Here is a 15,205-nt window from a genome sequence, read left to right as displayed (position 1 = left end):
CATTTAAATAATAGTCTGCCTTTTGATTTTTCCTCCCAAAGTGCATGACCTCACACTTTCCTACAATAAACTCCATCTGCCATGTTTTTGCCCACGCACTCAACCTGCCTATAACCCCTTGCAGATTCCTTATGTCCTCATAACAACATGCCCTCCCACCTATTTTTGTATCATCAGCAAATTTGGATACATTACACTCTGCCCCCTCCTCCCAGGCATCAATATAGATAGTAAATAATTGAGGCCCTCGGACTGGTCCTTGTGGCACTCCACTAGTTACGTCTTTCCAACTTGAAAAAGATCCATTAATCCCGACTCTGTTTTCTGTGTGTGAACCAATCCTCAATTCATGCTAATACATTACCCCCAATACCGTGAGCTCTTTTCTTGTGCAATAACCTTTTATGTGGCACCTTATCGAATGCCTTCTGGAGATGCAAATACACTACATCTATTGGTTCCCCTTTATCAACTGTGCTTGTTATATCCTCAAAGAACCCTAGCAAATTTGTCAAACATGATTTCACTTTCACAAAACTATGTTGACTCTGTTTGATTGCATTAAGCTTTTCTAATTGTCACGCTATTTCTTTCTTAATAATGGACTCTAGCATTTTCCCAATGACAGATGTTAGGCTGACTGGCCTATAGTTTCCTGCTTTTCATCTCCCTCCCTTCTTGAACAAGGGCATCACATTTGCGGTTTTCCAATCCACTGTTATCCTCCCAGAATCCAGTGAGTTCTAGAATATTTGACCAGCGCCTCCACTATTTCTGCAGCCACTTCCTTTAAAACCCTTGGATGCAGGCCATCAGGTCCTGGTGAATTGTCAAATACTTTGTCCCTCATGACAGAGATAGTTACAAGACCTTTCCTCCAATTAGCTCCTTGATTATCTGATATCTTTGGAACGTTTCTAGTGTCCTCCACCCTGAAGACCGATGCCAAATATTGATTTAAATTATCTGCCATTTCCCTGTTCCCCATTATCAATTCTCCAGTGGCAGCCTCCAAGGGTCCCACGCTCACTTTCGCTACCCTATTTCTTTTTATATGCCCGTAGAAACTCTTGCTGTTTCTTTTTATATTTCTTGCCAATTTACTTTCATAATCAATTTTCTCCCTCTTCGTTAGTTGTTTAGTCATCCGCTGCTGATTCCTAAAAAATTCCCAATCCCCTGGCCTACCATTAGTTTTTGCCGCTTTGTATGCCTTAGTTTTTGATTAGATATTCTCCTTGACTGCCTTTGTTAACCACTGGTGGTTCATCCTTCTCATCGAGTCCTTCTTTTTGACTGGGATAAATTTTTGCCAAGTGTTATGAAATATCTGCTTACTGCCATTGCTCATCCACTGACCTTCCTCTTAGTCTATTTTCCCAGCCTGCTTTAGACAACTCTTTCTTCATACCTCTCTAATTACCCTTATTTAAGTTGAGGACACTGGTTTGAGTTGCTTGCCGCCAAACTGAATTTGAAATTGCTTTCCTAATTTCCATTTAATTTCACCCCTGCACTTGTGATACTCCTCTAGGAATTTTGCAGTATTGAGCTCTTGGTTTCTGGTGTATGCTTCCCTCTTTTGCATTATTCTTCTCTGGGTGTTCATTGACAGCCAGGGGTACTGCTCCACTCTGACAGGAAACCAGGCTTCAAGGTGCAGAAAATTTTCATAATGTCACATGGACAGTGCTCAGTGTGCAGAGGAACTCCACCTTCGAGGTAAAGTGCATTCAAATCCAGCCCATTATTTATTTTTGTCGATTAGAACTAGGAGCCATCAATATAAAGGACACTAATAAGACCAGCAGTGAAATTCAAGAGAAACTGTTTTACCCAGAGCATGGATAGAATATGAAATGATGTGTTCAGGGGAAAGTAGATAAATACATGAGAAAGTTATAGAAGTATATGTTGATGGGGTTAGATGAAGAAAGGTGGTAGGGGCTCATTAAAAACTTAAACAAGTGCAGAGACCAGTTGGGATGAATGGTGCTATAAATACTTTGTAATGCTTTGTAAATTGTAATTGGCTTGCATTCCACATGATGTGAAAGCAGTAAAAGCAGGATTTATAGTTATTATATTCTTCAAAAAGAAATGAAATAACCTGTGTTCATTCTGTACACAGGATTCCTAACTGCAATGAGACAGGAAGTAACACGTGCACATAAAGGCTGGGCGCTAGACAGTGTCACTCTTCACAACGAAGTCACAAAACTGATGAAAGACGAGATCAAAGTACCACCCCCAGTATGTATGCAGTAATTTATACCCTGTAGTTAATTCCATGGTTGGAAAGTTTAGTTCAGATTCCAGGGAGAGAAGGGTTTCCAGCTCCATAATCTTGGAAGGATTATCAGATATCTTCGAACCTCCTATTGTCCTACTGGCCAAACAGCTGTTTCTACCATTACCAACAATTTTAAAGTGCCATGATCATTGACCAGACCCCCAGATTGTTGGTAGAATCCAGTTTGGGACCAATAACATTTTGTTCAAAGTAGACAATGTTTGAGATTTAAGACACTCGCCCAGTGAATAAAGCCACAAGATTCCATGGGTTTTGAGCAAACAAAAATAAACTTTACTATACAAGGTCAGAAAGATTAAACAATTTGCAATATCTATCTTATACTCTAACATTCAGGGTTACTATGGGGTACATCGGAATAAACTTGCAAACTGTGGTCGAGCAAACCACATTACGCAATAAATGGCAGATGCAACCAAAACAGAGTCCACGGATTTCTCAGCAACCCACCCAGACATCAGTCAACACTACCAATCTCACTGAAACTCTGTTTCTCTCATGAGAGATCCCAATCTTCACCTTTGAAAGCCTCACCTTGGAATTCTCTCCAAAAGTCATTCCATCTCAGACGATTTCAACAACGGCCCACCTCACTGGGTTTGAATCTCATTTCCCAAGATTCCAATTCCCTGGATTCCCAAATATTCTCTCAAGCACCAACTTATGAGCAACGTTGCAGCTCTTTGGCTGCACCAAGCAGAACAATATTGCTCCAAAGAGGTACCATTGACCCACCAGCCCACAGCACGGAGTCACCAACCCTCAGCTGCCTTCTTGGCTCATCAGGACTTCTCTTGAGCCCTCTTCAACTACCAGACTTGGACAACATCAACCACAGCCCACCTCCAAGATTTCAATCTCATTCCCTGAGATTCCATTCCCCTGGATTTCCGAGTATACAACCAAGCACCAAATTATAAGCATAAATTAAAACCTTCAATCTCACCAAGCAGAATGCTACAGCTCCAACAGGGTACCTTTACCCAACAGTCCGCAGCACAGAATCACCAACCTTCGGCTGCCTTCTCGGCCCACTTCACTTAAAGTTTTCCCCAGCCCTTCCTCTAATTGGAGGCTGTTTCTTGGCTCCTCTCTTTTTCTCAAATAAACTGGATCTTGTTCCTGTGCCCTGTCTGCCCCTAACATAATCACAGGATTGTTATAGTGCAGAAGGAGGCTAATCGGTCCACATGTCTGCACCAGCTCTCGGAGCATTTTAACTTAGTGTCAATCTCCTGCCTTTTCCCTGTAACCCTGAACATTGTTTCTATTTAAATAATCACCCAATGCCCCCTTGAATGTCTCAGTTGAACCTGCCCCCACCCACACTTCCAGGCAGTGCATTCCAAACCCTAACTACTCACTGTCTAAAAAAGTTTTTTCTCACCTCGCATTTGCTTCTTTTGCAAAACACTTCAAAACTGTGCCCTCTGGTTCTCGATCCATTTACGAGTGGGAGCAGTTTCTCCCTATCTACTCTCTCAGACCCCTCATGATTTTGAAACCTTCTATTGATCCTCCTCTTAGCCTTCTCCTCTCCAAGGAAAACAGTCCCAACTGTTGACCCAACAGTCCGAACCTGAGAGTCTTCTTTTTGGGAACACCCCCACTTTCCTCTCCTTGTTCCCTGCCTGGAACACTTCTTGGGACCTCTCCCTCACCCCTCTCATGTCCCCTGCCTGGGCCTGAAGAACTTAAATATGAAAAACTGGGCACATGCAACCTGCTTCTGGCCTCCGAATGCACAGGACAGAATGCAAAGACTGTCGGCACTTGGAGCTCCGCACTTCTGTTCCCCATGAGCAGGTATATCTGGGTTTCTGAACACAAACTAAAAACAAATGTGTTTGAAGATAAGTTTAAGATAACACAAATGTTTTTCATGCCCCTATAACTTCTCTCCTGGGTTAGTCACAGCAGTGTTCAGAAGAGTGAATACTAATTCCTGGACTGTCAAAGATCAAACTGGAGGGCTGGTAATACTAAGGCATTGCCTGAGCACACTGAAGGCAGGAGCTGGTAATTAGCAGGTTTCCTTTCCTTGATTAGCTTGATGACGTGAGATTTCATGGGGTTTGCAGTCAATAATGAGGAATCCCAGGGCCAGTCCTTCCCGAATGTATACCACTGTGCCACCACGCCTGGCCAGTCTTTCCTGCTGGTGGGATGGCGATTTTTTTTTTTCATTCATTTACGGTGTGTGGGCTTCACAGGCTAGGCCAGCATTTATTGCTCATCTCTAATTGCCTTTGAGAAGGTGATGGTGATCTGCCTTCTTAAACTGCTGCAGTCCATTTGGTGTAGGTACACCCACTGTGCTGTTAGGAAGGGAGTTCCAGGATTTTGACCCAGCAACAGTGAAGGAATGGTGATATATTTCCAAGTCAGGATGGTGAGTGGCTTGGAGGGGAACTTCTAGGGGGTGGTGTTCCCATCTATCTGCTGCCCTTGTCCTTCTAGATGGCAGTGGTTGTGGGTTTGGAAATAATGTCTGAGCAGCCTTGATGGATTCCTGCAGTGCATTTTGTAGATGGTACATGCTGCTGCCACTCTGCATCGGTGGTGGAGGTTGCGAATGTTTGTGGATGGATTGCCAATCAAGTGGGTTGCTTTGTCTTCAATGGCACTGGATTTCGTGAGTGTTGTGGGAGCTGCACTCATCCAGGCAAGTGGGGAGTATTCCATCACAGTCCTGACTTGAGCCTTGTAGATGGTGGACCGGCTTTGAGGAATCAGGAGGTGAGTTATTCGCAGCAGGATTCCTAGCTTCTGACCTGCTTTTGTAGCCACAGTATTTATATAGCTAGTACAATTCAGTTTCTGGTCAATGGTAACCCCAGGATGTTGATAGTGGGGGATTCAGTGATGATAATGCCATTGAATGTCAAGGAGAAATGGTTAGATTCTCTTTTGTTGGAGATGGTCATCGCCTGGCGCTTGTGTGGCACAAATGTTACTTGCCGCTTGTAGCCAAAGCCGGATATTGTCCAGATCTTTCTGCATTTGGACATGGACTGCTTCAGTATCTGAGGAGTCATGAATGGTGCTGAACATTGTGCAATCCATCAGCGAACATCCCCACTTCTGACCTTATGATGAAAGGAAAGTCATTAATGAAGCAGCTGAAGATAGTTGGGCCGAGGACACTACCCTGAGGAACTCCTACAGTGATGTCCTGGAACTGAGATGATTGACCTCCAATGACCTCAACCATCTTCTTTTGTGCTACGTATGACTCCAACCAGCGGAGAGCTTTCCCCCGATTCCCATTGACTTCAGTTTTGCTAGAGCTCCTTGATGCCACACCTAGTCAAATGCAGCCTTGATGTCAAGGGCAGTCACTCTCACCTCACTTCTGGAGTTCAGCTCTTTTGCCATGTTTGAACCAAGGCTGTAATGAGATCAGGGGCTGAGTGATCCTGGTGGAACCCAAGCTGGGTGTCAGTGAGCAGTTATTGCTCAGCAAGTGCCTCTTGATAGCACTGTTGATCACCCCTTTCATTACTTTACTGATGATGGAGAGTAGACTGAAGGTGCAGTAATTGGTCCAGTTGGATTTGTCCTGCATTTAGTGTACAGGGTATACCTGGGCAATTTTACAAATTGCTGGGTAGATGCCAGTGTTGTTGCTGTACTGGAAAGGCTTGGTTAGGGGCACGGCAAGTTCTGGAGCACAAGTCTTCAGCACTATTTCCGGAATATTGTTAGGGCCCATAGCCTTTACAATATCCAGTGCTTTCAGCCATTTTTTGATATCACGTGGAGTAAATCGAATTGGCTGATGACTGGCATCTCTGATGCTGGGGACCTCCGGAGGAGGCTGGGATGGATCATCCACTCTGGACTTCTAGCTGAAGATTGTTGCAAATGTTTTAGCCTTATCTTTTGCACTGATGTGCTGTGCTCCTCCACCATTGAGGATGGGGATAATTGTGGACCTTCCACCTCCAGTGAGTTGTTTAATTGTCTGCCACCATTCATGACTGGATGTCGCAGTACTGCAGAGCTTAGATCTGATCCTTTAGTTGTAGGATTGCGTAGATCTGTCTATCGCACGCTTCTTACGCTGTTTGCCATGCATAGCTTCACCAGGTTGACACCTCTTTTTATAGGTATGCCTGGTGCTGCTCCTGGCATTCCCTCCTGCACTCTTCATTAAGCCAGGCTTGGTGGTAATGATAGAGTGGGAGATATGCCAGGCCATGAGGTTGCAGATTGTGTTCGGGTACAATTCTTCTGCTGTTGATGGCCCACAGCACCTATTGGATGTCCAGTATTGAATTGCTAGATCTCTTCGAAATCTATCCTATTTTGCATGGCGGTAGTGTCACACAACACGATGGAAGGTATCCTCAATGTGAAGATAAGACTTGGTCTCCAAAAGGACTATGCAGTGGCCATTTCTACCAATACTGTCATGGACAGATGCATCTGCAGCATGCAGGTTGGTAAGGATGAGGTCAAGTACGTTTTTTCATCTTGTTGGTTCCCTCACCAACTGCCGCAGACCCATTTAACAGCTATGTCCTCTAGGACTCGGCCAACTGGGTCAGTAGTGGTTTTACCGAGCCACTGTTAGTGATGGGCATTGAAGTCCCCCACCCAGAGTACATTCTGCGCCCTTGTGTTCAACATGGAGGAGTACTGATTCATCAGATGAGGGAGGGCAGTATGTGGTAATCAGCAGCAGGTTTCCTTGCCCATGCTTGACCTAATGCTATGAGATTTCATGGGGCCCAGAGTCAATGCTGAGGACTCCCAGGGGAGCTCCCTCCCGACTGTATGGGCGGAATCATACCAGATTTGCAATGTGCGGCAGCGGGTGGGAAAAGACATTTTACCCGCCGGCCGCAATGCAGCTTTTCATGCCGTATCATCCCAATCCCACCTCATTAATTATGTAACCACTGGAAACAGGCTGTCTTGCTGGTGGGCAGCCTCCGATTTACCCGCCATGCCATTACCTCACCGCTTCCTCAAGCAGGGTGCCATATTTAAACTGCAGCCGCGTGCACACTTCTCAATGCTTACAGCCCAGGACCTTCAAGCCAAGAATAGTGCAGCCCCCGATTCAGCAACGCATCCCCGGGACACCTTCTGAAGATGTGGAGGCCCGCCGCGATATCCTCTACCCCTGCTTGGCTACAGGAGGCCCATCAATCTCATCACTCCTGCTTGGGAGGTGATGGTAGAGATGGTCAGTGCCAATGCTGCACTTAAGAAGTCGACCATCCACTGCAGAAAACCATTGAATGATCTCAATCATGCCACCAGGGAAAGGCAACCATCTCTTCATTCTAAACTCATACACTCACAAGCAAATCACACATTCAATGGCATCTCACACCTCCAGCTCTAGGGACATCACCACTCATTCTCTCACACACCCTCACACTTCCATCCGGCATCATCTCCTCTGGAGACTGCCACCTCAGCCTCACCATCTTGCAGTCTCCAGTAAGCCCCCCTATAAGTCAGTCGGGCTCGCAATATGGCGCATTTGCTTGAAAGTGTATATTAATACACAGGGCCCTGTTCTTTGCAGACAGAAAAAACATGCACAGATCAAGTGTTTTAGCTAAACAAAATATGTGACAGCCATTCGCTTACTCATTCCTCAGGGCAATACCTCAATCAATCAGGGTCAAGCTGCCTGGTTTAAACTTCAAACAATGCGTGGCAGTTAACTGTCAGTTACCATCAGTGGTGTATTCTCCATGGCAATGTCCCTTGCCAACCAATTGGCAGTCTCTTCATATACATTATAAATTGTTGTTTTTCCCCTTATATTGGTATTTTTGCGAGTGTTCTGATGAGTACAAGACGAAAAGCTTTGACATGATTTTTTTCAGCAATATTAATCCTTCTATGATTCTTTGCTGTTCTTTATATTCTGACCAGTCTTCTTATCTGCCACCCGTCTTTGCGCAATTATATGCTTTTCCTTTAAATGAGAGAGAGGAGGAGAGAGAGAGGGGAAGGGGACAGAGTGGGGAGAGGTGGGTGGTGGGGAGAGAGAAATGGCTGAGAGGGGATGAGAGAGAGGGGAAGAGAGAGGGGGAGAAGAGAGAGGGGGGAGAAGAGAGAGGTGGAGAGAAAATACAAAGGGGAGCAAGAGAGTGAGATGAGGCGAGGGGGGAGAGAGAGAGAGTCAGGGAGGGACAAGAAGGGGGAGAGAGAGATGGTGGGAAATAGGGGAGAGGGGTAGAGAGTGAGAGCAAGTTGGGAAGAGAGAGGCTGCCAGAGAAGGGGGAAAGGGGGTTGGGGCAGGGGTAGAGAGAGAGGAGAGGAAGAAGGGGAAGAGAAGGGGGTGAGAAGATGAGAGAGAGGGAGGGGGAGGAGGGGAGGAGGGGGACAAGTGGTGAGAAGAGAGGGGAAGAGGAGGGGTAGAGGCAAGAGTTGAGAGAAAAGGGAGGAGGACAAGAGAGTGGGAGAGAGAGAGAGGAAGAGGGAGAGAGGGGGAGACAGAGAAGGGGAGAGAATGAGGGGAAAGTGAGGGGGAAAGTAAGGGAGAAAGAGGGAGAGAGTGGGATAGAGAGAGGGAGGAAGGGGGAGAGAGGGGGAGAGCATGGGTGAGAGAGGGAGAAGAGTGGGGGAGAGAGGAGTCGGGGGAGAAGAGAGATGAGTGGGTTGGAGAAAGTGGGTGCAGAAGCGGAGAGAGAGAGAGAAATGGGAGAGAGAGAGGGGCAGAGAGGCAGGGGAGTGGAGAGAGGGGAAAAGGAAGGAGGTTATGGGGGAAGAAAACTGCTGCAATCTGGTGGGCTGGGGGGATGAAGGGGTTCAGGTGGGGAAAGAACATTTCCCCAGGAAGGGTGGTGGTGGGAGAGACAACTGCAATCCGGGCCAGGAGCAAAGGGGTGGGGGGTGGGTGCAGGAGAAGGGGCAGGGATGTGCTGCACTAGTATAGGTTATGAAGAGAAACATAAAACTACCTTATCAAAACATATGTTAAAACAGAGTCTGTTTATTCTTAAGTTAGCTCAGTTTTAAGATGTTTGAAGCTATCGGAATTCAGAAATATGGAAAGAAACTCTGACTGTTTTTGGTCTCCAAATGCTTAATGTAAGTGATGTTGCTAATCACAAAAGTTTGAGTGCAGCGGTTTGGGGCCATCGATAACAATGGTGTCAGTTACATTACTTGCAATGTTAAATGATAGCTAAGTGATTGCTTTTGAGTATAATTGATGTCAAATGAATGCAAATGAATGCTGTTGAATGCAAATGATGTCAAATTTTTTGGGTAGGGGGCCTCCTTCTGCTCTGTAAATATCCATGCTTCTATCTTGCAACTGATGTTTTGTTGACATTCAACCTCTGTATGCTTGCTTTGCAGGAGGGAGTGTACATTTATGGCCTTTGCCTGGATGGAGCAGGTTGGGACAGGAGAAATACCCGACTGACTGAATCAACTGCTAAGGTTCTCTTTACAATGCTACCTGTGATCTATATATTTGCCATCAATTCCACTGCGCCCAAGGATCCTAAATTATACATCTGTCCAATCTATAAGAAACCACAACGCACTGATCTGATGTTCATTACCTCCCTCTGCCTGAAAACAGTCCAGCCACCTGACCACTGGATCCTGAGAGGGGCAGCTCTGCTCTGTGATATCAAGTAAAGCAATAGATACTTGACTTGGGGGAGAATGTGTTTTAGACTCTGAGATAATTTAACAGTAATGTAACTGAATTTAAGTTTCAACGCAGTAACTTAATCTGCTAGTCACAATACAAAAATGTTCACCAATACAAAGGCAATCTGTTCTTGCATTAATTAATAAATTAATTGATTGTCTTGAGCTGGTATTGTACTGTATGTTATTTATCAACTCCATACTCATTCATTTCATTGACTGTGAGGAGGCCAACAGAATAAATGTTGCTAAGGACACCAGGAGGATCTCTCCTCCTCTTCATTGAAATAGTGACATGGGGCAGAATTTTGCCCTTGGCTCGGTGGGGGGGGGCAGTCGGGAAGCCAGCCGCCGCCCACGATCAGCATCGCACAGTGATTTCACACTAACGGGCCAATTAGGGCCCACTCAGTGTGAACCATGGCGGGGGGGATGGGGGGCGGGATGCGAGCCGGCCGAACGCAAACTTCGCATATGCGCACGAGTGAGATCAATTTAAAAATTAATTTAAAAAATAAAAATGTAATGAAACATGTCTCCTCATGTGACTCTGTCATATGAGCAGGCACATGTTATTAATTACATTTTTAAACTTTTATTTTATTATTATTTGCTTTTGGAAACCTCATCCTGCCCGTGGATGAATTATGCAATGAGCAGTCAGCATCTGGAATGAACTGCCTGAGGTTGTGGCAGAGGCAAATTGGTTTTTTGTTATTGTTCATTCATAGGATATGGGGGTCGCTGGCTAGGCCAGCACTTATTGCCCATCACTAATTGCCCTTGGGAAAGTAGGTGGTGAACTGCTTTCTTGAACCGCTGCAGTCCATGTGCTGTAGGTACACCCACAGTGCTGTTAGGAAGGGAGTTCTAGGATTTTGACCCAGCGACAGTGAAGGAACGACAATATATTTCCAAGTCAGGATGGTGAGTGGCTTGGAGGAGAACCTCTAAGTGGTGGTGTTCCCATATGTCTGCTACCCTTGTCCTTCTAGATGGTAGCGGTGGTGGGGTTGGAACGTGCTGTCTAAGGAGCCTCGGTGAGTTCCTGCAGTGTACTTTGTTGATGGTACACACTGCTACCACTGGGCGTCAGTGGTGGAGGGAGTGAAGGTTTGTGGATGGGGTGCCAATCAAGCGGGCTGCTTTGTCCTGGATGGTGTCGAGCTTCTCGTGCATTGTGGGAGCTGCACTGATCCAGGCAAGTGGGGAATATTCCATCACACTCCTGACCTGTGCCTTATGGATGATGGACAGACTTTGGGAGTCAGGTGGTGAGTAACTCGCTGCGGGATTCCTAGCCTCGGACCTGCTCTTGTAACCACAGTATTTATATGGCTAGTCCAATTCAGTTTCTGGTCAATGGTAACCCCCACGATGTTGACAGTGGAGAATTCAGTGATAGTAATACCATGGAATGTCAAGGGGCGATGGTTGGATTCTCCGTTGTTGGAGATGGTCATTGCTTGGCACTTGTGTGGCACAAATGTTATTTGCCACCTTCAGCCCAAGCCTGGATATTGTTCAGGTTTTGCTGCATTTGGACACAGACTGCTTCAATATCTGAGGAGTCATGAATGGTGCTGAACATTGTGCAATCATCAGAATATCCCCACTTCTGACCTTATGATGGAAGGAAGGTCATTGTTGAAGCAGCTGAAAGTGGTTGGGCCGGGGACACTATCCTAAGAATCACGGCACTAGGAAGTTCTGAGGAACAAAGGAACCTTAGCGTGTGTGTCCATAGACCTCTGAAAGTGGAAGGGCATGTTAGTGAAGTGGTGAAAAAGGCATATGGGACACTTGCCTTTATCAATCAAGGCTTAGATTAGAAAAGTAGGGAGGTCATGTTGGAGTTGTATAGGACCTTGGTGAGGCCACAGTTGGAGTAGTGTGCGCAGTTCCGGTTGCCACATTATAGGAAGGATGTGATTGCACTGGAGGGGTTGCAGAGGAGATTCACCAGGATGTTGCCTGGGATGAAACATTTAAGTAATGAAGAGAGGTTGGATAGACTTGGGTTGTTTTCGTTGGAGCAGAGAAGACTGAGGGGCGACCTGATCGAGGTGTACAAGATTATGAGGGGCATGGACAGGGAGCAGCTGTTCCCCTCAGTTGAAGGATCAATCACGAGGGGGCTTAAGTTCAAGGTGAGGGGCAGGAGGTTTAGGGTGGATGTGAGGAAAAAAATTTTTACCCAGAGGGTTGTGACGGTCTGGAATGCGCTGCCTGGGATGGTGGCGGAGGCGGGTTGCCGCACATCCTTTAAAAAGTACCTGGATGAGCATTTGGCACATCATAACATTCAAGGCTATGGGCCAAGTGCTGGTAAATGGGATTAGGTAGACAGGTCAGGTGTTTCTCACGTGTCGGTGCAGACTCGATGGGCCGAAGGGCCTCTTCTGCACTGTGTGATTCTGATTCTATGTCCCGGACCTGAGATAATTGACCTCCAACAACTACAACCAATTCCCTTTGTTCTAAGTGTGACTCCAACCAGTGGAGAGTTTTCCCCCTGATTCCCGTTGACTCCAGTTTTGCTTGAGCTCCTTGATGCCACACTTGGACAAAAAAGCTGAACTCCTGAGGTGAGGTGAGAGTGGCTGCCCTTGACATCAAGGCAGCATTTGACCATGTTCGAACCAAGTTTGTAATGAGGTCAGGAGCTGAGTGGCTCTGGCGGAACCCAAACTGGGCGTCAATGAGCAGGTTATTGCTAAGCATGCGCTGCTTGATAGCACTGTTGATGACCCCTTCCACCATTTTACTGATGATGAAGAGTCTGGTTAAAATCTTAATAAAGACATCACAATGGGCTATGAGTGCCTCCACCAGTGACTGCTCCATGCCTGCCTTTTGCAAGGGGATTGTACAACTTGCCTAGTTGTCCAATTGTTCTGCAGCCCCCAAAACACACATTAATTGGTGGACTGCACCCGAGGAGTAAAAGGTTCCGGAGCATTTGTTAGCACATCCATGCTTTTGCGTTGCTTGAGTGGGTAGAAATGCGTCGAAGGCCCAACTCCAAGCATGTTAATGGGGCTGCAGCTGAACAGTCTCAGCTACGGAATGATGCTCTCTTTTGACAAGCTTTTCAAAGCGCACGGCCGCTTCGCTCACAACCCCTGTCCCCCCAACGCCTCCCCCCAACCCCAGCATGGGCTTGTCTACTTCCTTTAGTCTCTGCCGCCTTGCCATTCCTCCCAACCCCTATCTGTACTGGAACCCTTGCCCCAACGCCGCACTGAGAGCCAGCCAGGAGAAAGCGACTTGCCTGTGTTCCCCCTCCAAATGCACAGTGCCTCTTCCTTGATGTCCTACAGGCAATCCTCATGAGCACTGCACAAGGTTGTGGGCACTCATCTCCGAATTCCCCTCGAAATTCAGGTTGCCAGGTGCACTCTTTTTAAAGGCAGTTGTGGCTAACACCATTCGGAAGTCATGCTGATGTGGGCAGTAAATTTGATGTGGGGGATGATTCTGGTATGAGGGCACAAACACTGAGATGCAAATGCATTAAAGTTAAGTTCCTGAAGTTGGACAGCGGGAAATGCGGCCCACCATTGACGGGCAGATCGAACCATCGTGAACAGGTTTCACGATGCCGTAAAACCGATTTTTTGCCTTCGCCTTTTTGTCCACTCACACCCGCCATGACACCTGCTGCCTACAGCAGCCAACAATTCTGACCAATGATTCTTTACAACTTCATCTTGTTGATCAGACTGAAGAAGCATAACCCCCTTGTGCCGCTTCCTTGACAGCAATTTCTTTAAGAATCCTGCCCTAAGGTCTTTCAGCACGTGGCTAGCAAAAGTGCCCTCAGAACCTTGGTTGTTAACCCTAAAATGACAATTAACACCATAAGACGTCGGAGCAGAAGTAGGCCATTCGGCCCATCGAGTCTGCTCCACCATTCAATATCATGGCTGACCTGATAATCCTCAACTCCACTTTCCTGCCTTTTCCCCATAACCCTTGATTCCCTTAATGATTAAAAATCTGTCTATCTCAGCCTTGAATATACTTAACGACCCAGCCTCTCCAGGCCTCCATGGTAAAGAATTCCACAGATCCGCCACCCTCTGAGAGAAGAAATTCCTCCTCATCTCTGTCTTAAATGGGCGACCCCTTACTCTGAGATTATACCCTTTCGTCTTAGACGCTCCCAGAAGAGGAAACAACCTCTCAGCATCTACCCTGTCGAGCCCCCTAAGAATCTTACATGTTTCAATAAGGCCTTATCGCGAATCAGGCCTGCTATAATTTACTAATCGGTCAATTTCATTACTGAATTATTTTGATTGGATTTCGGCTACCTGCATATATTGTTCCAGACAAGAATCAGAGCTGGAAGAGTCATATGGACTCGAAATGTTAACTCTGTTTCTCTCTCCACAGATGCTACTAGGCCTGCAGGGTTTTTCCAGCATTTTCTGTTTTTATTCCATCATTCTCACTGCCATCCCTCTCCACATGCCACCTGGATCCCTGGAGCTGCTGCAAACCTTCCTCCACCTGCAAGCCTTCAATCCCTGGAGCTGCTGCCACTTCACCCCAAAGTGAGAAATGTCTGAGTGCTGACAACGAATGGCCCTGCGGTTCAGCAATGCCTCCCTGCAGGTTTTCCTCCAGGCCATCTGGGAGCGGTGGGAAGTCCTGCTTCACAGGGATTGCAGCAGGAGCCCCTCCCAAGGATGTTGAGGTGGAGGTCACAGCCGAGGATAGTGGTCATGGATCCACATAAGAACTTGGGTCCAGTGCAGGAAAGGGCTGAATGACCTCCTGAGCTCCCCAAGGGTAATTGACACTGTGTAGTCACTGCAAAGTGCCATTCATATGGGGATCAAGATCTGTAAATGTGTGTGTGGAGAGGGTTGCCAGATAGGAGTTTGGGTTGCAGGCTTCATTATTTGATGGAACTGAATGTGTGGGAGCCACTTCATGCTCTAAAAGTTGTGTCAGTTGCAAGACAATGTGTGTGAGAAATTTTGATTGGGAGGGCCCACGAGCTGTTGTAGGCATGAATGCTCACAAGTGGTTATACATCCATTGGATGACATTCAATTCTTCTGTCTGCCTGCAAGATAAAAAGAGCTCATTACCGCAGGGATTGCTGTGAGACAAGTGGAGGAATCCCTAACATTTCCATATTGACCCCAGTGAAGAGGAATCATCAGGACTAGCAGTGAGAGATTGTGAGTCAGATTTCAAGACATTCGAGTGAGGATGCTTGCTCTAATGTCTGAAACA

General features: G+C 46.5%; 1 protein-coding gene across 1 annotated transcript in view; it reads left to right on the top strand.

The window, feature by feature from the left end:
* Window positions 1–9,937, top strand: part of LOC144681152 (dynein axonemal heavy chain 8-like) — a 1,929,890-nt gene extending 1,919,953 nt beyond the window's left edge. Inside the window, exons 89-90 of the mRNA XM_078542879.1 lie at window positions 2,132–2,253; window positions 9,650–9,937. Of these exons, the coding sequence (XP_078399005.1) occupies window positions 2,132–2,253; window positions 9,650–9,937 (410 nt within the window). The remainder of the gene's footprint in view (window positions 1–2,131; window positions 2,254–9,649) is intronic.
* The last annotated feature ends 5,268 nt before the right edge of the window (window positions 9,938–15,205 follow it).

The sequence above is a fragment of the Cetorhinus maximus genome, chromosome 5 (genome assembly GCF_964194155.1).
Source record: "Cetorhinus maximus chromosome 5, sCetMax3.hap1.1, whole genome shotgun sequence".
Lineage (NCBI taxonomy): Eukaryota > Metazoa > Chordata > Chondrichthyes > Lamniformes > Cetorhinidae > Cetorhinus > Cetorhinus maximus.
This window is presented reverse-complemented; position numbering and strand designations above follow the sequence as displayed.